Source organism: Carettochelys insculpta, chromosome 18, assembly GCF_033958435.1.
Source record: "Carettochelys insculpta isolate YL-2023 chromosome 18, ASM3395843v1, whole genome shotgun sequence".
NCBI lineage: Eukaryota > Metazoa > Chordata > Testudines > Carettochelyidae > Carettochelys > Carettochelys insculpta.
In genome coordinates, this window is record NC_134154.1 from 10,246,878 (window position 1) to 10,269,416 (window position 22,539).

Sequence of the window (22,539 nt, forward strand, 5' to 3'; positions counted from 1 at the left end):
TAACAATTAGCAAGTCAGAGTGGTCAGACAACAATTAGCTATATACTTCTTTTAATTTACCTAACTGGCTTTACTAAGTCATGCTCACTTATAATTAAGTACAAACAGTTTTACAAATCTACAACCAAGATACATAACAGAAGAGGAAAGAAAGGATGAACTCTTCCCTACTTTTTATTTTATTTTCATACAATAAATTTAGGTCAAGGATTTGTTAAGCTGTTTTTGACACACCTTTCCAAATGCTAGTTGCCAATGGGCTAGGAAAGGACAACAAGCTGCCTTTGGCAAGGTTATTTACACAGATAAAGTTGTATATTAAGTTAAACAGCAACTTTGTGTGTTAGAACTGTGGTAGGTAAAGATGACATTTTATACAGAGAATACATTAACTTAGATTGTAACAAAGTCTGTTACATGGGTATTCGCTCCCATTTTATACCGGGGCACTTAAGTGCTATGGCAATGTCCCAAGTCACACAGATCTTGCCTGGCTGGAGCTCTTCAGTATGTACATTCTGAATTCCCCCTCTAGAAATAGGACTCAAGCACTTCAGGACATTGTTATGCAGAAGCCACAGCACAGATGCAGCTGTGCTGGTGCAGTTGAACAAAAAACTCTGAGAAAAGTGAGCAAGGCAGAACAGCTCAGGAAAGAATCAGTTTTTTCCCTGAACAGCCCCTCCACTCCCCCAAAAAGGCGCTCACTATTAAGATATCATCTTAAGTCTTCTGGCTTAGCTTCCAGGGTTGATGCCAGAGCAGAGAGTTGGCTGCATCTTACAAAAGCCAGCCACCAGGAACAACTTTGTTTTTGTGCAAAAGGCATCATTCCACCTTCTCTCAGTCTTTGGACTTTGCAGAGCATCAATTTTTGACTTTGAACCAGTCAATCAACCTTCATGGGAGGGTGCGAAGGAATAGTGAGGGTAGTTTCTATGTAAATAGATACCCAGACAGCCAACCCCAACACAAGCTGAGATTTTTAACAAGAGCACCGAGAACAGTACATGTGCTGGTGCAACAGGATAGATCCCATATGGGCTTGAGAGCTAAGCTATCTATTTCCACTAAGCCTTCTGAGTCACTTAACAGCTAAGCTATAGTATATCCCCAACACCATGGTGTAAGCTTTCCTTGCTGAGCACGAGAAGAGAGGGTGCAGTATTCTCCCACAGAACACCCGTTGGAGAGGGAAACTTATGTGGACTGATGGATAGCCAAGGTTAATTGCAATGAAGGAAACATACTCCAATGGTGAGCGGACAAGGTGACATATTTGTACATGGACCCTCTATTATGTAGCCTTTTTTGATATCACTCCTGAAACTCCCTCCCCATCTAAATTTTCCATGACTGAACAGCAGTAACTGCTAATGTTGCTGCTTTAGTTACATGACAAGGATGAAGGAGCCTTGGACAACAAGGATCATGATCCTGTTAGAAGAGCAAAAGACTTCATACCCTCCTTTGGTGGAATATTATACAAACTCAGCACTACTGTTAGAGTTGTGGTAAGACTCATATGGAAAGAGTCACTCCTCCTTCTTCCCACATTTGCCTAACTTTTTTGGGGAAAACTGACTGTGGCTTTAAACAAAGAACACACCTTAGAAAAGAAGTCTTGTGGCACCTTACAGACTAACAGAGTTTGGAGCATAAGCTTGTGTGGGCAAAGACCTGCTTTATCAGATGCATGAGTGGAGGGGTTGGTGTCAGAGGGGTATTTAAAGAGTGAGGTCCCCATAAGAGGGAGGGCCAGAGCTGACAAGGTTTATTCAAAAGGTGGAACTGGCCCACTGTCAACAGTACTTTGGAAAAAACAAGTCAGATCAGACGGGCATGTGAGCCTTTGTCAGAGTGTAATGGGGAGATATTAGCACCCAGAGCAGAGAAACTGCTTTTGCAAGATGCAAGCCACTCCCAATCTCTGTTTAATCCATGGTTAATGGAATCAAATTTGAAAATAAACTGCAGCTCAGAGATTACTCTCTCCATTTGATTTTTGAAATTTGTTTCATAACTGTCACCCTTAAATCTGCCACTGAGTGCCCAGGGAGACGGAAGTGTTCCCCCACAGGCTTCTGTACATTACCGTTCCTGATGTCTGACTTATGTCCATTTATTCTTTTACAGAAAGACTGTCCAGTTTGGCCAATGTAAATTGCAGTGGGGCATTGCTGGCACATGATGGCATATATTATGTTAGTAGTGTGCAGGTAAAGGAGCCCCTGATGGCATAGTTGGTGTTAGGTCCTGTGGCGACATCACTGGTGTAGATATGTGAGCAGAGTTGGCAGTGAGGACTGTTGCAAGGGCTGGTTCCAGGCCTAGTCACTGGTTTGTGATTTGTAGTGGCTGGTGAGGATTTGTTTAAGGTTGGCAGGCTGTCTATAGGCAAGGACAGGCCTGCCTCCCAAGGTCTGGGAGAGTGAAACATCATTGTTCAGGATGGGTTGCAGATCACTGCAATTTACACTGGCCAAAGCAGACAGTCTCTCTGTAAAAGAATTAATGGACATAAATCAGACATCAGGAATGGTAATGTACAGAAGCCTGTAGGGGAACACTTCAATCTCCCTGAACACGCAATAGCAGATTTAAGGGCGACAGTTCTGAAACAGAAATTTCAAAAATCAAATGCAGAGAGAAATCTCTAAGCTGCAATTTAGACTCCATTAACCATGGATTAAATAGAGACTGGGAGTGACTTGCAGCTTATAAAGGCAGTTTTTCTGCTCTGGGTACTAATACCTCCCCATTACACTCTGACAAAGGCTCACATCCCTCTCTGATCTGACTTGTTTTTCCTCTTTTGATAAGTGCTGTTGATACTGGGCCATTTCCACTTTGTTGAATAGACTTTGTCAGCTCTGGCCATCCCTGTTACTAAGGCCCCACTCTTTAAAGACCCCTCTGAAACACCTGCCCCCCCCCTCAACTCCTGCATCTGATGAAGCAGGCCTTTTCCCACAAAAGCTTATCCTCCAAAATATCTACTCGGTGCCACAAGACGTCCTGTTGTTCTCAAAGCTACACTAACATGGCTACCTCTCCGATACTTGTCACCATACAAAAGGGGTTTGGGGAAGAGTCCACAAGAGGAAGGCGGTAGCTTTCTCACTATGAGCATGGGTCCTTTCAATGAAGTGCAGTCTAGACTGGTGCTTTTCAGCACTGAGATTTGTCACTTGGGCATATTCTTTCATTCCCCACCATAGTTACATTCTTAGGATGGAAAGTGGAAGGGTAGATGAAGCTTAGTTTCCACTTTTCCACCCCAAAATTAGATTAAGAAAAGCCCTCGTGAAATACAGAAGTGTGACCTTGTTGAGGTTTGGGTTATGAGGAAGTGTATATAACAGAAGATACATGCATGACACTGCTGTATTTAGTCTGTTCTACTGGTGTAGCAGATTAAGTGGCATGGGAAAAATCAGAAATAGCAGCCTTCCAGCATGCACAATTGGTACATTACATGGAGTACAATTGCAGTGGGTGGATCTGAAGAGTAACCCATTCCATTGCAGGTACCTTCCAACCACAGCAATAGTTTTCAGTCTAAAAATTGACTGAGGTCCTCCTAGTGCATCTCTGGGGCCATATTAGAAATGTAACATTTGGTCCCTGCTCCTGTGCCTCAACTGATGGTAATTTTAGAAGTATGTACCCAGTAGAACTGTGTTTCAAGATTAATGTTAATGGGAACGGTTGTATATAAAAATCTATTGTTCTATCATCATGTTGCAGCCTGAGCTTTTGTTGAGGCTCAGATTCTTGGTGGCTAGAGTTACAGATCTCAAGTAGGCACATTTTTGAAACTTTTATGGGCAATGCAACAAATGCACAGCCTTTCATGCTTACAACCCAACTAGATAAGCCACTTAAAGTAGGCAAAGCACCTGCTCAACAAGTTATATGCTCAGTAAAGGACACCCTTTGGCTGTGTAAATTGAAGCTATGACTCCAGCTGCTGCAGCTTGAAGTATAAATGCATGCGTATAGGACAATGAATTACTGCCTCATGTATTCAAAGTTGACAGCTGCTCCAATAGGTTTAAGTTCCTTAGGACAGCTCTTAGTTCTCCTACTCCACTTGAATCAGTCTGAGAATGGTTTCCAAGTATATTACATTTCCATTTCTTCATTTGCCAGATGCAAGTCATTTTCTAGCTTTAGTAGCAAAAGGGAGGGATATACTTCTGTAGAATTCCTCCTGCAGGCAGGTTAATAAAGTATTCCAGTAGTATTTCTGTAATTAGGATATATGCTAGAGGAGCAAATATGGTAAAGGTAGGGCACTTGTTCTGCAACACTAGTGTTTGAACAGGTTAAATACACTAGAGGGAAACCCCCCCCCCCCCACTATGCACAAATTCTAGCATCCTTACTGAAGTTGTCAATTTGAGTTTATACTGTTAGTCATCTTAAGTGGCCCTTTCACAGAAGGCTGTTCTTGACTGTTTGAATGCATCAGGCCAATTCACTTCACCCTTTTGAACCAGAGGTGGTAGTTTCACATTCAGATGCAGAGTTTTCCTACTCTTTCAGAGAGGATGGTGGTGTTCTATAAACACCAGAATGGTGTAAACATCATGGAGAGTGCTCTAAGTTACACTGAATGACTTATAGTGGAGTATATTCTGCTAGTTTTGTGGTAGTTTCCAGTGGTGGTTGTTCTCTTTTCCTTACCTCTGCTTAGCTTACTCAGCTTCAGTTTTGGGAAGAGGCCCATGAAAGACTACAGCACAGAACATAGTGAGGTTGTCTTCCAGTACAACTGAAGAAGAACAGTAGAATGAAAATCTAGGCTGGACATTTCAGAGAGGCTGTGCATAAGGTGTTCCCAAGATAAAAATGGGCAAATTGCATTTAGCACTTGTTTAGCAGGGAGACCAAAAAAAAGGAGTAGATTGTTTACAGCACTGTTCACATTAGTTTCACATGGGATTTCCAAGACTAAGTAGAAGAATTGTCCTATACTTGTATTTCCTTATTCACCCTTCAGAACATACTGTACCTTCCCCCTCTAGAAGTAATTTCAGAGCACTTAGGACTGAGTATTATGGTGCAGGCAGTGTACAGGTGTGGAAAGATATGCCTAGTCTAGTTTTGACAGTTGCCATATTGGTAGATGGAACACTCCCTGCCAAAAAATAGCAAGACTACAACCACAGGTGTACACCAGTTTTACATTTATAATTGACATAATATTCATGATTAGCACAGTTCATTACCATAAATTATACATTGTTATCTAATTTCAGTACATAAAGTGTTAATTTTATATGTATTTGAAGAGTGGCACTAGAGTAAATACAGCCCTGTTGGCATTCCCAAAAGAAAAAAGGTGTGTGTGGTAGATGTGCCCTTTACACTACTACAGCACAGCAAGACCAAGAGTTGCCAAATGCTATCAGATCAGATGCTGCCCCTAGCTGCTAGTCAGGGTCAGGAATTTGAGTCAGCTCAACACGGTGGAACAGGATACCTTGACTCCAGCCTCAGATTTAATAAATATGCTCAACCAGGATTCTCTTGCCATTACCTCATGTATTTCAGTGATATCTTCCCTCTCCCGATCCTGACACTGTACTCTTTGAATCATTGTTACCTTAGCATATGCCCATAGCATTTTGACACATTCCTGCTACATGTTCAACTTGCCATACACACAGCTGGAGTTTTCCTTTTGTACCATTTAGTGTCAAGGAACATGCTCCCCTCAAACAAAAACAACCATCTGGGAAGTGTTTGCTCTCTGATATAATCAGATTTATTTCCTTTCAGTAATCAGGTCTCACACCTACACCAGAAGGTGTAAGACAGGCTCAATCCACACCCCAATAAACTTTCTGCAAAAATGCTCCCCTTGTTCCTCCAAACAATTGGTAGAGGACATTAGTCTCAAAGCCCATTCTCCTTTTAGCATACACTGATGCAAACAAAGTGGGGTAGGTAGATTTAAGCAAATTTCTAACAGTCCACCAGTAAGAAGATGCTGAATTCAATTCTGAATATCCATGCTACCTACTTTGTAGCTTCAGCTACAGTACTTAAAGCTTTAACGACTTGATGCCAGGTGATTTACCCAGCACAGCCACTGCCAGCATTGGGATGGCAGCAAAGAAATATATCCTTCCTCTTCCCCCTGGCCTCAAGCAGTTATTGCTATATTCTGAGTTTGATAAATAGTGCCTCAACTTCAGTTGAGAGTCTTGCAACATAATTAACAAAGCTGCCTTTGAGGTTGAAATGTAACTGGACAATAGCAATAAATAATGGTAACAGGTATCCTCTGGAAATCTCCTCACTGAGTGGGACAGCAAGCATTCAACCAACTGAGGGGTCATCTGTGCCATTAGGATCATTGTAAACTTCACCGAGTAGTCTGCAGGACGCGAAGGGAGAAAAAGACTGTAGGTCTGTCAAAAGAGAGACAGTTACATATTGAAACCATAGACAGGCGGCTGGGTGAATCCTGGCGCCGTGTATCCATACGGGAAGTTGGCCTGGGGTGGTACTGCACTGGGGCCTGCTGTTAACATTAGCTGCTGGCCTAGAAAGGAAAGGAAAGAAGCAATTTGTTGTTTAAAACAAAGTTCTGAAAGTGCCAATATAAAAAGATGAGGCTGTATTAAACTGTCAGCATTCAGAATGGCTATATAGCTGATTAATCTATACCCTTCAATCCATCTCTTTCACCAAGGAGAAAAAACCATGGACAAAAACTGGTCATCCAGTTTTTGCTGCCAGACAGAGGTAAGAGCAATCAATGTCTAAAACAAGGTGAAATTTTGAACACACTTGAACTGCAAAAATCTTAATACTAAAGCACTATCAGTTTGTGCTTGTTAAGTTTACAAAAACTAACTGTATCCAAATTTAAGAAATGTTTAGAAAAAAAAGACAGTTTTGAAATGTACCACTAAAATAGAATTAGTTTTTATAATGCCCAAAACAAAGCATCTCCTTTTGGGTCAAAGTATTTTGTTAGACCTAAAAAGATGTCTGAAGTTTCCAGCGGGGGGGTGGGGGAAAAAAAAAAAAAAAAAAAAAGAGAACCACCCCACAAAAATCAGTTTTCTGCCCGCCTTCCAACAAAGGTGAGCAGTGGGGGAGAGACCCAAAAAACCCAAAGCCCTGTCCCCTGAGCTTGAGACTGCTATATAGCTTTCCCATATGCATTGGTTTCCAAAGAATTCACATTAGTTGTTGTTAAGACTCATGCATGGTCAAAGTTTTGACCAAAGCAATTCAGGCTATTGAACAGTCAGCAGCTTGTTTACATGTAAAACCACCACACAAAAATGCAACCAGCCGCACACACACACCTCAAGCAACATTCAACTCAGGTGTAAGCCTGGACATTAGAAAATCAGACCAGTCATACAAGTCCCTGCTTCAGATGTACTTCAAGGAGGTGTGAGAAAGCAGAACCTGCCTTGTCACAAAACAGTCTACAAAGCAGCCTTATGCAGAGTCCATTGTGATAGACTCTCCATTTACCTGTTCAACAAAGTCTCTTGGATAGGGCATTTAAAAAAAACCACCACACAAAACCACAAGCCATCCATTCAGTGTTTGATTTGTCCAGTGGAGAGGCAGACATCAATCTCTTTGAAAGGTACTAAGATATCAGAGGACACAGGAGGAAGGTTTCATCTGGAAATTCAGAATAGATGCCGGGAGCCCAGAAGTCATGTTTACTTGCATTCCATCACTGAAAGGCTCAGGATTTATGCTTTATCTAAAAAAGGTGTTGGGATGGTAAAATGAGCTAAAACACACAAGTTGGACTGTCAGCTACAGTGTTACTCAAATATTTGATGTTTTAGTGCCCCAAAGTTTTCTAGCATAGTCACAAACAACCGGCTATTATCCAGGCTAAGGGCTCTACAGGTAGGGAGAAGACAAAACTGCTTCAAACTGACTAGAGTAAGGATACCAGTACTACAGAGAGGACCCAGAAAGTGATTAAAGGCCACCATGGTGGAGACCTAACTCATAAGATCTTGCTAGCAATAAAGACAAAATAAGACACCAAGTCTTTCACCTACCAAATACTATCGGAGTGGGTTCAGCTACTTGTTCCTCTTCTTTCCTTAGGCTTTCAGAAGCATCAAGTTTATCCACCTATGGTTATAAAGCGAAGAGGAGAGGTGTATGAAGGCCTTGTTTAAGTCCCGTGCCACCTCACTGTTCTGTCTCACATACCAAATGCTTCATGTGTTAGAGTACTACCCTTTCAAGTCTGATTTTGAAGCCATAACATACACTTGTGTTCCAAGTTGTCTATGGGGTCTAAATCCAAAAAGGAGCAGGGAGACTAATTCTGAAGCAAGCATCAAATATTTGCTTAGCTGGATACAAAAAGATATATTACTGGAAGTGGAAACAATGCTTGGTAACTTTCTCCATCCACAGGAAACATTACATCTTGTAACACAAGCTGCCAATTTTAGAGTTAAGGTCAAGTGTGTATGAATCAAAAAGAGACAGGTCTGTCTAAAAGCTACTGCCTAACCAGTAAAATGTTTGTTTTTAGACATGTCTACAGCATGTTTGATACTGAGAAACAGGCACCATGATGCAGAGTCCGACATAAATCAGTGTTGTAGCCCATGTAAAGCAAGTAGATCTAGTAAGCTCTATTTATGTACTTTGTCACACCACATATGTTCAGCTAATTTTTAGGACTAGGTTGCAGAGCTAAATACTATTTTCACTACTATAAAGTATTTTTAATTTAGAAGTAGCAAGAATTTGTTTCCTCCAGTAGTACTACAAGGTCCTGGGGACTTCAGTGAGATGATGGCTAGGTGTTGCCCTATATGGGGAAGCTTCAGCCAGTTCCAATTCACGCCCTCCCCGCCCCCCGGCTACAAACCCCAACCTCGTTTGGTCTGATACATAAGACAGCTACTTATCACCACAAGAGCCACCATTAAAATCCCTAGGTATTATTCTGGAAACTGGAGGAAGAAGTTCCTAGTAGCAACTCCTCTGCTCTGAATCTCTTAACAGATTAAGACAGTTGTTAGAGCAGCATGTCTGAAGTCACCAACTCACCTGTACCCACAGATTGCCTGCCTGCTGCCCTGACAAAACCTAAGTATCACACCTTCAGAGTTTCCATCTCTGGATGGAAAAAAAGGACTGTTAAGATAAGCTGTAAACAGCCTGTTTAGTTCAGCATATACAGAAATAAGGGATACAACTCCCTCTAGAGGGAAGAAGCAACAGCGTTCTGTCTGCAGGAGTCTCTGCTACTAGAAAAAACACTCCACTTGTTCTCCCCAACTAGCATACTCCCCACTACTGGCTCATGGGTTACAAGTTAGGACAGATAAGCTAAAGAGATGGATTCAAATATTTAAAAAAAACAGAGGCCCAGTGGGCCAACTCTTTGGAAGGGACAGGGTATTCCCATACTTCAGTGATAAAAGGTGGCCAAGGTATGTGTGTGGGGGGAGGGGAGGAAGATGTGTGAAAAGGGAAAAATACACTGACCAATTAATCTAGCGTGATTAAGAATTTGCTTGACTACATGATAGGAAGCAGAATATATCAGAGTAACAGAAACCCATTTTCTAATTCCACGTTTTCTGTCGTTAATGTCACAGATGAAATTAGTGTCACAGCAGACTCACCATGCATTTTACTTCTGGAAAAGTTATCCTGTGTTTAGTAGATCATGTTCACTTGTAAATCCAGCCAGTATTTTACAGGTACTAATCAAATCTCATTTGAGAAATCTACTGTACCACCTTTTCCATAGGAGTAGATTAACAGGTTTATTTAAAGCTATTGTGATTAAATTCTGAAGACTTTTTAATACAAGATCATTCCAAGAAGCTTCTAAGCATGCAGATAGAAGTCTGCTGGGAAGTTTTTTCCTGCCAAGTCAGGGGCCATCTTCTCCCAAGAGACTAAATATGCCAAAATACTAGACTTGTTCACATGCCCACTGTGGGTATATACACACAGAACACTTGGGACAATCCTAGCTGGAGAGCCGATGACCTTTTTTACTATACTATAAGGTTCTCATAATGGACTAACCCCCCACCTCTCTGAACAGGAGCAGTACAAACAGCAGTTAAGGATGACAGCCGCATTTACCTTGCATCCATTTCTTTTTTGAAATTATGAGCCCACATGTTTGTTAGTGTTGACTAGTTTTCCCCCAGCTGAAAGTGACCTAAGTCTGGCTGGATTCTCAAGTTGCATGTGAGCAGCTCTGCTTCTAGAGCATTAGAAGTTAATTAGAAAAAAAAAAAAAAAAAAAAACAGACAAAAAGCTAAAATTATGCTGCTTTGTGGCAGAAACTACAGCTACGTTCCAGTAACAAAAAAATCCTATTATATATATTAAGGGACACAAATGAACACAGACTTTAAAAATCAGAGACTGTCACCTTATTAAACAGACCATCAACCTGCAAGAAAGTTCAGAAGGGAATGCTTATCAAGTGACTATGCAATAGACAAAATCTGAAGTTTAAAAACCCACATTGAAACACTGGGATAGTGAGGCAAGAGATCTTTGGAGCATTTAGTGCAGAGAGGGGAAAAACAATGTGTCACTTTCAGCACACAACTTATGTCTTTCTAATCATGCACCTCACAGCTTACAGTTAGCTGTCTGCAGTGCTAAGTTTACCACATAACACTTGCTATTAAGACATTTGTCATGTCAATGACATAGGCCTTCCATTGTGCCTATTTTCGTGTATTAAACATGTCTCCATGCATGCACACATTTGCATATTTGTGCACTGTAAGCCACCATGTTACCCATGTAAGTGGGGTAGAAAAGTGACTTCCATCTTGTGACCAATGGAGCAATATGAATCAACAGGAAAGCAGCACTCTTCTAGTTTTGACAGATCATTGTTTAACACTATGGGATCTTGCACCTGCAGAGCTGCACAGTCATTGTAACCATCTATGGGCAAGATTCTCCCCAGCTGGTACAAATCAGTATAGTTTCACTGAAGGACTATTTCTATGATTCACCTCATCTGAGGCTATTATCCCTTATGGTAATATGAATACAGCCTCAGGATTTACAATCTCCCCTTCCCCTCTCACTGAGGAAACACATGATGCAAGTTCTGAGTTTGTCAGTATCACTGATATTACAATTTCAGCAAAATGAAGACTACAAAATTGCATTAATATTTTGACTTTCATTGCCACTGTGCATATTAGCTGTGGACCTATGGGACTACAGAATCTGTGGCTATGGAGTTTCTACATACATATTCCTATAGTTGTGGGTATGGGAAGCCTTCAGAAGGCTAGTGCTTCATGAAGTATTACTCCCCACTACTCCCAAAGAGAGCTAGTTATATTTCAGGCAAGATGACAATGGCAACCCTCACTTAAAATTGGTAGAAGTCAGAGGAATGGTAAGACACCAATTATAAGACCTCACAAGCCTAATTTTTTGCAAGCTGCCATTTTATGTATAAACTGGCAGGCAAAAGCATGACTGAGTTACCCCAGGAGACAAGTAAATGGCTAGACCACCACCAAACAGCCCCTATATCCAAAAAAGCAGCATGTGCTATGGTAACACTTTTTGCTTTGAATCTAGAGATTCAGTTCCCAGAAGAAAAAGGATAAACTGCTGGAGAGAAAGTGGTCAGTTGTTTCAACTAGTGGTTATAGCCTCAAAAGCATCTGTTTTAGTTAAGATAGTACATAACAATGTGAAACAGTAACAGGATCAATTGATAAGTATCAAAAGGGGCAGCTGAGTTAGTCTGTTATCTTAACAAAACCAGCAAGTCCTGTGGCACCTTATAGACTAACGGATATTTTGGAGCATTGGGTCTCTTGCCCACGAAAGCTAATGCTCCAAAATATCTGTTAGTCTATAAGGTGCCACAGGACTTCCTGTTTGAGGATCATTGATGTGTGCTGAAATTTAGGCCTCCATCTCAAACTCCGCCTGGAACAGTTCACGATCTCTACAATCCACAAGCCATCTTACCTAGCTCAGTTTGGACCATGCTAAACATATGCAAGAGGCTTGCACAAAGCAGATACTCTGGTTTTTAAAGACTATTACTCACTTTGGTAAGGTACTCCCTCATCACCTGGATGAAATAGGGCATTGCAAAGTCCACAATATTATGCCTCCATGCCAGCTCAAGGACAACATCTGGGTGCAGCAAGTCATAGCACGCAAAGAGAGATGCTGCGAAACACTCCTGTTTTCCTTCCTCCAGAAACCACTGGAGTAGTTTCTCTGCCAGCTCTGCATCTTTGGACTCTGCTGCATACTGCATGGCATCCTACAAGTGAAACACCACACACACACACATTAGAGTTACCGCTAAGTAGCACCCTATATGCTTATATCAATAAGCAAGGACAACTTGAAATACTTTGCATTAAGCCTATCCACATAACATATCATTGGATGCTGCTCAATGTGTATATTCTGTTTGTGAGTTTGTATCTTTCCTACATTTGAAGTTAGGAATACAAAAAATAAACAAACCCTGTTTACAAAGCTAGACATGTTAAGTGAAGGCCATTAGTGGTTCTTAAGGAACATAAAATGACCCTGTATTTGGGATGATGAACGGTGATCGATACTGCTGTTCCTCAAGCCTGGACTCAGGTTGGTCTTGCAAAGGCATGTGGACAGTCTCCTGATGCTGGAGCCCAATCTTGGGCTCTGAAGCCACTGGTTTGGTGCACTAGTAGTTATAATGCCTGCAATAACTTTAACCCCTATCAGCCAATAGGATAAAGTAAAGCAATGGCTTAACATTTCCAGAGTACTGTATTCCTTTCAGGAGGTTGATTAGTCTTGCATCTCCTTACTTAAAAAGTACAGAAGTGTCTACAGCACACTATTACTGAATTTGCTAGTGCTTTTCATTTAGCTTGTTGCTAAGATAGGAAAAATATCTAGCTGAGTTCATGTACTGCCTGGAAGACCTGTGCCTACCACAAGGGACAGGGAGAGGAAGAACAACTAGTGATAGTTACTCCTCAACTGAAAATCCAAGAAGAGCCAGCTCAGCTTCTACAAAAAAAGTTAAGTATTCCATGACTATATTATACAAAAGCATCAGACTATCATGGTGATACTGTATCTAGCACAGGATCATAGAATGTATTTTCACTGGCAAATCAAATTCTAGCTAATCTGACCCTTTAGTATTTGTCATAAATCCCATTAACTGGTTGCAGGCATTGAAGCAGCACATCCAATAAGATAAGACTTCCTCCAAGAATGGGGGGCGGTGGGGAAGGAATCTGTATGAGGATAAGTAAAGCAGTAGACCTTGGTTTCTAGGATCTCACTACAGCTGAGATACTGACATTTTAAATTACTGATGACTCCAGTATTTGAAGCCAGAGTGACAAAACCCAGAAATGCCTTAGGCTAGTTTACAGGACCATCATATGCCTCTTTAGAGCATCCCTCCCCAAAGTTGGCAAAGGTGTAGCCATTAATTCCGTTTCAGGTTCAATTCTTGGAAGACAGGCCTGTGTTCATACTTGTGCATGAGACAGGCTAGTGTCTGATGTTACAGTGTATAGGTTGTTTGCCACACATCCACTGAATACATAGCAGCTGCCTACTGATTTACACTGTAGTTTTAACGACTAAAGCCTCAGTAACTGCACACTAATTCAGCTACACCAGGCTCCCCATCTGAAATGATACAATGCTGCAGTGGGATCTCCTTAATTTTACAAGGTATTTTCTGGAAAAAGTTAAAACTATCCTTGCCAAGTGAATACCTCGTCAGCACTAGTGGACGTTCTATGAAAAGGAATTCAGATCTAATGACGGCCTCAGATTAATTTTGCTAAGACAGGGAGCAGTCTACACTGCAGTGACAATGCAGAACGCTTACTGCGGTTTTAGAATTGCCTCTTTAGAGAATAGCCTCCTCCACACCCTTTAAAAAAGGTTGGGGGGGGAAGAGAAGGGGAGTTCAACAGTAACTAACCTTGTAGAGACGATCCTTCTTGCAAAGCTCCACACTCTGTTTCCAACGATTATTACCTTTGTACAAGTAGGCTGCAATACGTCTAAATTCAATCAATTCATGTTTCTCCAAGCGCTGGGCTAGTGTGATGTTATCAAAGTTATCGTATGCATCAATAGATGCCCTCAAGCCCTGTTTAGAGAAAAATTCTGGTCACTAGAACAGCAAATAAGCTTCTGAATGCCAATGGGAAAGGAGAAGTATGACTAGCTTAAAGTGGTTTGGTGGGTTATGAGTTCTACGTTACTGCATTATAGATGTGGCCATTTTCTATTGGCTCTCGTTAAAAGATTCAGAGTAGAGAGACTGGCTCCAAAGGAGCCACTCCGGGGGGGGGGGGGGGGGGGGGGCGCGGGGCAGGCAAGATATGGTCTGCAGGCCAGATCCAGCCTACCCTCCCCGGGACCCTCTGGCTGGCTTCATGCCTGTTGAAGCCACAGGCAGCTGCAAGTACTAGAAAAAAAAAAAAAAAACAGCCAATGGCAGCTGCAGTTTTGTATTGCAGAGGGGCAGCAGGCAAAAAGTCTTCCCCCACCCTGTTCTGAACAGCACATTGAACAGCCAGCCACTGAGCAGCAGCACGTAGGGAGTGTACCTCATGGTCCCCTCCTGAGCTGCTGTCCAGAACCCTGAGCAAGCACCTCCCAGTCACAGCCTCCACCTGGCACCCCCTCTGGTCATCACCCAAACCCTCTGCCCCTTCACTCCCAGATCCTGTGCCCCTCCCATACCTCTCCCCCAAGTCAATCCTCTCCTGCATCCATACACCCCACCCCAAACCTGCATCTCATCTCCTGCCCAAGGTCTAAACCCTCTTTCACCCAAGCTGGAGTCACACCTTCTTCATCTCAGTCCCCGCCCCCTGCCCCCGCCCCCCAACAAGCTCCATAAGAAAGTTCAGCCCTTGACAGCTTACCAAAAGGTCTGAGTAATACCCCCCAAAACCAATAACTGCCCGTTCTGTGAGCCAATCCCACACACTTAAAGCCATGATGCTGGCTTGCCTTCATAGGCATTACAGAAACATTGATACGTGTGCCCAGTGTCCTATTAGCAGTGAACACGTTATGCAGACTGAACACGTTATGCAGACTGAAGTAACTGGTCTGTTTGCCTAGGCCATTTGATGCTGAAGGTGGCAACCTGTGTTTAAGATCCCCATGCAATGGCACACAGACCGAAAGAGATACAATTTGGTATCCTAATGCTGTCTAGAACACAGCAACTTTAGAAGGGGTCTGGATACATGGAGGACGTGCACTTCATTCTCATCAGTCCTCTTCAGTCATAGCTGCTATTCCTCCAAAGGCAGGCTGACCTCCACCTTTACATTCCAGAACAGTTTGAGATGACATGAATAATTCTAACAATGCTTGTGGAACAGCTGATTAACTAGCAGGCATGAGGGGGGGGGGGGGGGGAAAGGTGAACTTTCATACCAATGTGCAAATGCAGCTGAACTGGGAGACATACCTGATAATCCTCCTCCTCTGTCAGGAGATTGTTTAAAGCCTCATTTACTCCTTTGTTGTTGTGGTTCTGGACTGAACGCAGGTAAGGCTTCACTAGAGGCAGCTGATTAACCTGTAAGCAGAGCAGCAGTAAATACATGTTGGGCTCAGATTATTGCTTTGAAGGGCAATACTCCCAAGCAGCAAGCTTTCCAAATTTAGCACTATACACCAAATTTAAAAGAGCCCCAGAAGTTTCTAGAATAGCTGCCAGCAGCTCAGATATTTAGGCCAATTTTATCCCTTAATTGTCATCATGAAAGGCCTACAGTCAGGATTTAAAGTTTAGATAATATGAAAGGAGACAGGTTCAAAAAGGTGATCCACAGATAGTGAGACACCCATTGCAAGTGATTGTCAGCACTGTCTGAATACTTGCTATTCCAAGAGGTGGAGAGGGCAAACTCCTCTCAGTACATTCTTGTCCTTTTTCTGATAAATCTTGGAGTTTAGTTTCTATGCCTGTTCTTGGTAATGAAGCTCTCACCTTTGAGAAAAAGCTGACTGTCCTGGTATGATCAAGCCGTGGAGATAATACCAACAGAAGATCATTTATCAGGAGAGGTTTGTAGTCCAGGTAGAACTGCAATGCTTTATAATACAGCTCTACATTGGCCACCTGAATAGGGAAGAGGTTGGTTAGATCAAAGACTACCTTTGCATCTGAAAGTTTCAACTATGTTGAGGGGAAAAAAAAAAAAAAGTGTCAACTTTGCAAAAATAAAAGTTTAAATGTTAGATTTCTGTTTGAGTACTAGCCAGCTTCCCTTTGAAAAGGAAAAGCTTCTTGCTTGGAAGCAGGTAGCACAGGAAGCTGACAAATACTAGCTCTCCAGGAATCTGTACAAGATTCCGGTACAGTCCAACTGGGACAAAAATATTTACTAGATCAGCTACAGCCTCGAATTAAAGGGCAAAAAAGCTAGGCACAGTATGCCCAGGAGAGAGATCAGAAGCTTCCTGCTCATTTCAGCAGTTTATCCAACAAGTTAAGATGAAAGCTTTTGTCACTTCAATTTTGCTCTGTAGTTCATGTACTCAGCTAGAACAGCACTGGAATGTTTGAGTCTCAAACATGGGTTTTTTAGGAACATCATATTCAAGAACATTCAACAATGCAACAGCAAGCCAGTGTCCTTGACTAGCAGAAATAAGTTTAACTGCTAGTGTAGCATCTTCCCCTGAAGTTACTTAATAAATAAGGCCACACTATTCTCTGAAAGAGCAGTTGACAAGCAAACTTTTTGAATATTGAGCTACGGTCTGAGAACTAATGTAGTTTTACACAAATCCAAGAGTCCTTCAAGACAAAAACTGCACAATATATTTGAATGGATAGGGTCTTATTTTACAGAGCACTGAAGAATTAAAAATTAGTGAATCTGACTTAAAAGCAGACTCAAGTGAGCTTCTACTTCTGATAGGGTAGTACAGGGACTATTTACTTATTGCAGTTTGCAAGTGTAAACATACACTTGGACAATATGACTTTGGTAAAGCCTTGATCTTCAGTTGTGATATTTAACTTAACTTGTTTACCATTTGGCCCTTCAGATTTTTAGGGTATGAAGCCTGTAAACAGTCCTCAAAGTTCGCCAAGTCCAGTAATTAAACCAGGTATTATACCTTAGCTATTATGTCTTTGAACTGCCCTTCTTTCCAAGCATCAGTAGGATGGTTCATCATCGTAATTATTGCATTGTCATATTCTTCATATTTGTCATAAAGGAAGACAAGTTCTCCCCAGAGATGGGCTTGTTCTGCAGCTCTGAGCACCTGGGGATAGGAGGAAGATGGATAAAATTAGGAGTTGCATGTTGCTCAGCACTTGCTGAGCTGCCTAAGAGTTCAATGCAACAAGATGTCTACCTTTGGAATGTTGACTCTGGACCAGAAGAGCTCCAGATGTTCCCTCATCTTCTGAGGCTTGAATTTGGAGTACAAGATGGCAAGTTCAGTGAACATTCCCATGTGAGCACGTTCCAAGCCCAAAGCAGCTTCCAAGAGGGCAATCAGTTCTTCAAAGTAGCCGCGATCCTAAGATGGAGATGAATATCATCCCTTTTCAAAAAGTTTCCATAAACAGCAGAGTAGGGGACAGCATAGCAGGAACAGTGAAGTGAAGTCTGAGACAAGGGTTTCAAGACTGAGGTTTCTCATAAAGTACTAGCTCTTACTTCATTGCACAGCAAAGACGCTTTCCTGTTTAAGCCTACAATTTCAGATTTTTGAAGTGGGGAAGCTTACCCCGACTAGTACCAATACAACAGAAGTTCTGTTACTTTACCTACAGTAAGTCACTGATGCATCACCTTTTCCTCCTTCCTCACTATTGCCTAAGTTTCCAGCCCCTCCTCAAGAGTTCCATTAAATAACTTTTGTAGAAATTGAGCTTGTTTAGGTGGTTTGTAATAAAAACTGAAAAGGTTTTTTTTTTTTTTTTTTTTTTAAAAAGTCCTAGGAATGCCAACTGTTACTACAGCACAGTGGAGGTTTGTGTAGTTGCTGCCATTTCAGATTTTAAGGCTCATTAACCAATCCTGCAAAATAGGGATTGGACAGACAATTACTCAGATTAAAGGCAACCTAACCTGATAATAACTAATCAGCTCCTCGAGTTCATCTGCATGGATTACAATGTGTAAACCACATATCTGTGCCAGGCGGAACTCCTTTCCATCCACACAAGCAAAACACACCTGTAACAAGAGAAGATTGTGGTGAAACTAATGTTTTATGACATATTATCCAAAATGAGGTGGATAAGTGTAAAACAGGATTCTTCTATACATACAAATCAAAGAGACTAAGACAATATTGAGGCACTTAGAACAATATAGACTAGAATTCAGTAAGTTAGTCATGCTTCATTGTCTCATTTAACACAAGGTTCTAAAAAACAGCTGTTGAGGCTGACTTCTAAAGCATCAGCTATACCTTTTGCTTCCTGCTTGTGTGAAACCTTCTCCCATTTGTGATCACACAGTAACCAAGCAATTTCTCATACAGAAAGTGATACTGGGAAGTATTTTAGTATCATGATTAGTAGCTGTAAAAATCAGCACTACAAGCTTAATAGTCCACAGACTATGGATAAGATAGCCCTTTGTGCTAGTGTGCGTCTGCAAGAGAGACCTCAGCGAGGTAGACATCGAGCTGGACAACTGAGAAGATCTAGCAGATGGAGGCAGGGGTTACACAAGGGCAAGTTGAAGATCAGACAGCTAGCAGAGGAGAAGCGAGCGCACAGAAAGCACAAGAAGGACTTGCCAGACACCCACTACATCTGCAAGAGATGCAGCAAGGACTGTCACTCTTGTGTGGGTCTTTATAGTCACAACAGACGCTGTAAATGAAGTCCTCAATTGAAACTTTAAAGGGCGCGATCCATAGTCTATGCAGACTGAAGGATGCCTACTACTGTGCTAGTGTGCATTTGACAACTCTGGGAGAAGGAGCACATTATATCTTCCACAGGCAGCACCACATATTAAGAAGGGATTCCATACAGACCTGACAGTATTAGAACTGAGGTAAGATGCATTACCTCCTTCCAAGTCCTGGTGCTGTTGGCTTTGCGGCCACTGTCTACTGCTGCCTGGTACTCGCCAAGATGCACCAAGGTAGATGCCAGGCGGGCAAAATTAGATACATTGTTGTAGAGCAGCTTTGCTGCATCATACATTCCCTCCTCATAGCAGCGATCTCCAACCTAGAAATAAAAACAAGGTTGAATAGATTTGGAGTGATGGGACACGAGCGGAGTAGGATCAAGTTTTGAAAGCTCGTCCCATTTTCTTAGAGAATCAGGAAGTTTGACCCAAACCTATTTAAGGTCCTTCTTATTCTAACAAACAGGAGACATACCTGCTGAATGTGGGCATTGTTAGGACCACTGACAAACTCTTCCAGCTCTGAGAGGCGGTTGGTTTTTGCCAGAGCAAATATAAGTTCAGTTTCTACGTAGGACTCTCTGGCCTTTTTTCTGGCCATTTGCAAGAATTTAACCAGGTCTTCCCAGTTATCTTAAATACAAGAGGGGAAGTGGGGTGGGGGGGGAGAGACATTAAGAAATTTTGTTCCAGCCCTTTAATTCTGAGTTACTTCTGACAGTTCTCTTGACCACCACTTAAAAAAAAGCCAGGAATAAAAATTTACTCTGCAGAAGCTGACACACTGAGGAGCCACACAGTCCAAATGGAATTAGCTCATCCCACACCTAAAATGAAATGCAGGAGCCATCAATCCTTGTGTGGATCAAGTCGTGTTCCCCCCGCCCAAACATCTTTTGGATCATGGTTATTCAAGAGTGAGTTGTGTGGTCAGTATTTGTTGTTCTAATGCATGTAGACATTTGAGAATTGAAGTCAGTGACAGCACTTAATCTCATATTGAAACATTGGATTGGAAGATTCCATAATTAGTCATTAGGGACACCAGTCAGTAGTTTGTGCCCCCCACCCCCGACCTTAAAGTCGGAACTTTTGTTAACCTAGCTCTGTCCTCCTACCAGTTATTCTTTTTAAACCTTTACCCCAAGACTACTAAAAGATAACAGCTTTCATTAAACATGCAATGCCTAACGACAGAGGAAACCTTAGCTTACTGTTTCTACTAGCTGCCTGAACCACTTCCATGTAAGCAGAGGGATCATCTGCCTTAATATACGAGTCAATGGCTTCCTTCACCAAGTCCTTTTGGAGCTGTGCTCTGGCCAGTTGGCTCCATACAGCTGGTTCATTACATCTCTCTGCAAATTCATAGGCACGGTCCAGGTTACCTATGTGTTCTATCAGCACCTATAAAGGATAAAACCTGTTAAGTGTGACATTCCAGACCTATAGCCTTTAAATCTCTGGAGCTTTTCCACATATTTGAAAATGAGCAACAAAGGTTTTTCTATACTGGTATGAAAGCATGCAAACATTCTGGATTTCAAACATCTAGCAAATGAGTGCACTGTAGGGTGATAATGTCTGTGGGTGGAAAAATCTGAGGACAAAAGAAACACTGATTCAATTAAAGGATTACTATAGTTAAGTCCCAAGAAATTGTGTCCAAGTTACTTTATTTGGATGCTGAACAAAATAGATCATTTGTCTTTTCATCCCTAGCCATCTTCAAGTGCTCAAATAGTAGCTTCTTCTGTAGAACACTGATATGTACTGTGTTGGTGACAGGCCTTACAACACCACTTCAGCTACACAAATAGCTAGACTTCTGGAGAAGGCTACCAGCTACCCTACAGTTACCTGTTTTTCCACCTGTCCATTAATTGTAAATTCAGTTTGAAGCATGAACTGGTAGTCATGATCACACCTCACCTGTATTGCAGAAGTATTAACATCAAATTTCCTGAAGATGGCAAAGGCTTCTTCAAACAGCTCATTACTGATGGCTATATTTGCGATATCTGGAGCATCATAATTATCAAGGCGATTGATGTACTCCATCACACGAGTGCGATCAGCTTTAATGGCGGTCAGGATGAGCAGATTCTGGAGGTTTCTGTAAAACAGGATGCAAGTTGTCTATAAGAGGTGCTACCTACTACTGACCCCAAAAAGGCACTAAAAAGGCAGTGATGTCCACAACTGAAGTTCTGAAGTAAAGTTCCAAACCCTGCCCCCCCACCCCAAAAAGTCAGTCAATCCAACAATTTGTACACTCAAAGTGAACTAGAGAGCTAGTTACTCACAGTGCATCAATTCCCCTTCTAATCAAAAGGGCCAATATTCCTTTGCAATAAATACACTGGGCACACTACCTTCAGTTGTATTCAGAAGTTCACTTTAAAATCCTTGAATGCCTGCATTTAGATCACTGCTGTCACTGCTCCCCTTTTCTAGCCACTCATCACCTAATGCTACTAGATCTAATTTTGCACAGCCAAAAAAGGGCTATCCATTTATGGAGAGATGGTAGAGCGCACAGAAGTCCAGTATTTCAAAGGCTTAGGGTCATCTTTCAGAGAGAAAGCAAACTTCTATATTTCTTCCAAACAATGGGTACCATCTTCCACTTACCTATGTTCACTGAACACAGAGTTGTCCAAGACAATCTTTTCAAGAAGTTCAATTAATTCATTGGGCAGATCAGCAGTCATGAAAGCTTTAACAGTAACAGAAACTTCTTCAGGATCTTGTGTCTCAGATAAGGCTGTCTGGACAACCTAATTTTGAAGACATTTGGAAGGAGCAGTTGAGGGCTTTTAGGCTTAAATTGTGTTTTATTAAATGATCAGCCCTGAGATAAGGACACTCATTAAGTCATTCATTGCAAAAGGTTCTGGAATATCAAGCTAAAATGCACCAGCTTATTGCCAAAAAGATTCCTTTCAGTCTTATGCAGGTGGCTTTGAAATATAGCTTCAACAGTAATTTGTGGTGCTGGGCATTTCACCCATTTAATTAATAGTACCACTTCACTAGCTTTCTAGTATAAAAAAAGCCTCCCTTAGTTTCATCAGAGACAGGGTCCCAGAATTACTCCTTTTATATTTTATAATTTTAAAATATAATTTTATATTTTCATACTACCTGTAAAAGTAACTTGAATTTTATTCAGGATGGTTAAGACTATCTGGACACTGTAGAGCATATAACTAGTCAGTGAAGTAGAGCAGCTGATAGGGCAGACAACAGTATTTTAAGGGTGCAGAACAAGATGGATTTGGGAGTCATTATGAAGTCAGATGATACTGGATAAAAAGCTCTCATTTCTATTTGGAGCCAATTACTCTCCTGTACCTGATCAATGAGCTGTCGTCTGAATGGACTGTTTTCCTCAAGGACATTTGCCCAAAGGTCTGGATCCTTCCTGCGTACCAAATAGCGAGCTTCACTCTTGAACAAGGAGTTCTCATTGCAAACCTGAGGAGAGAGAAAACCATGAACCCTGAGCATGTGAATAGGTAAGTGAACACTTACAAATGAGATCCCACCCAAGTAGGGCTCACTGTTAGGGCCAAAAAGCCATACTCTAGTTTTTCCCCCCCCCAA

The 22,539-nt window shown here is 41.7% G+C and overlaps 1 protein-coding gene across 5 annotated transcripts in view; it reads right to left on the reverse strand.

The window, feature by feature from the left end:
* Nucleotides 1-5,178: 5,178 nt before the first annotated feature.
* Nucleotides 5,179-22,539, reverse strand: part of CLTCL1 (clathrin heavy chain like 1) — a 58,684-nt gene continuing 41,323 nt past the window's right edge. The window contains exons 18-34 of one of the 5 annotated variants that reach the window (XR_012647964.1): nt 22,288-22,410; nt 21,565-21,710; nt 20,863-21,046; nt 20,145-20,337; nt 19,406-19,563; nt 19,086-19,250; nt 18,130-18,237; nt 17,408-17,575; nt 17,165-17,314; nt 16,026-16,157; nt 15,501-15,611; nt 13,989-14,159; nt 12,087-12,308; nt 10,422-10,442; nt 8,061-8,136; nt 7,510-7,750; nt 5,179-6,559 (exon numbers count right to left, since the gene is read on the reverse strand). Coding sequence is in view for 3 of the 5 variants with exons in the window: in XM_075012278.1 (XP_074868379.1) it covers nt 6,444-6,559; nt 8,061-8,136; nt 10,422-10,442; nt 12,087-12,308; nt 13,989-14,159; nt 15,501-15,611; nt 16,026-16,157; nt 17,165-17,314; nt 17,408-17,575; nt 18,130-18,237; nt 19,086-19,250; nt 19,406-19,563; nt 20,145-20,337; nt 20,863-21,046; nt 21,565-21,710; nt 22,288-22,410 (2,244 nt within the window). In the remaining 2 variants the exon portion in view is untranslated. The remainder of the gene's footprint in view (nt 6,560-7,509; nt 7,751-8,060; nt 8,137-10,421; nt 10,443-12,086; nt 12,309-13,988; nt 14,160-15,500; nt 15,612-16,025; nt 16,158-17,164; nt 17,315-17,407; nt 17,576-18,129; nt 18,238-19,085; nt 19,251-19,405; nt 19,564-20,144; nt 20,338-20,862; nt 21,047-21,564; nt 21,711-22,287; nt 22,411-22,539) is intronic. The other 4 variants (XR_012647965.1, XM_075012278.1, XM_075012279.1 and 1 more) reach the window with 4 other exon arrangements.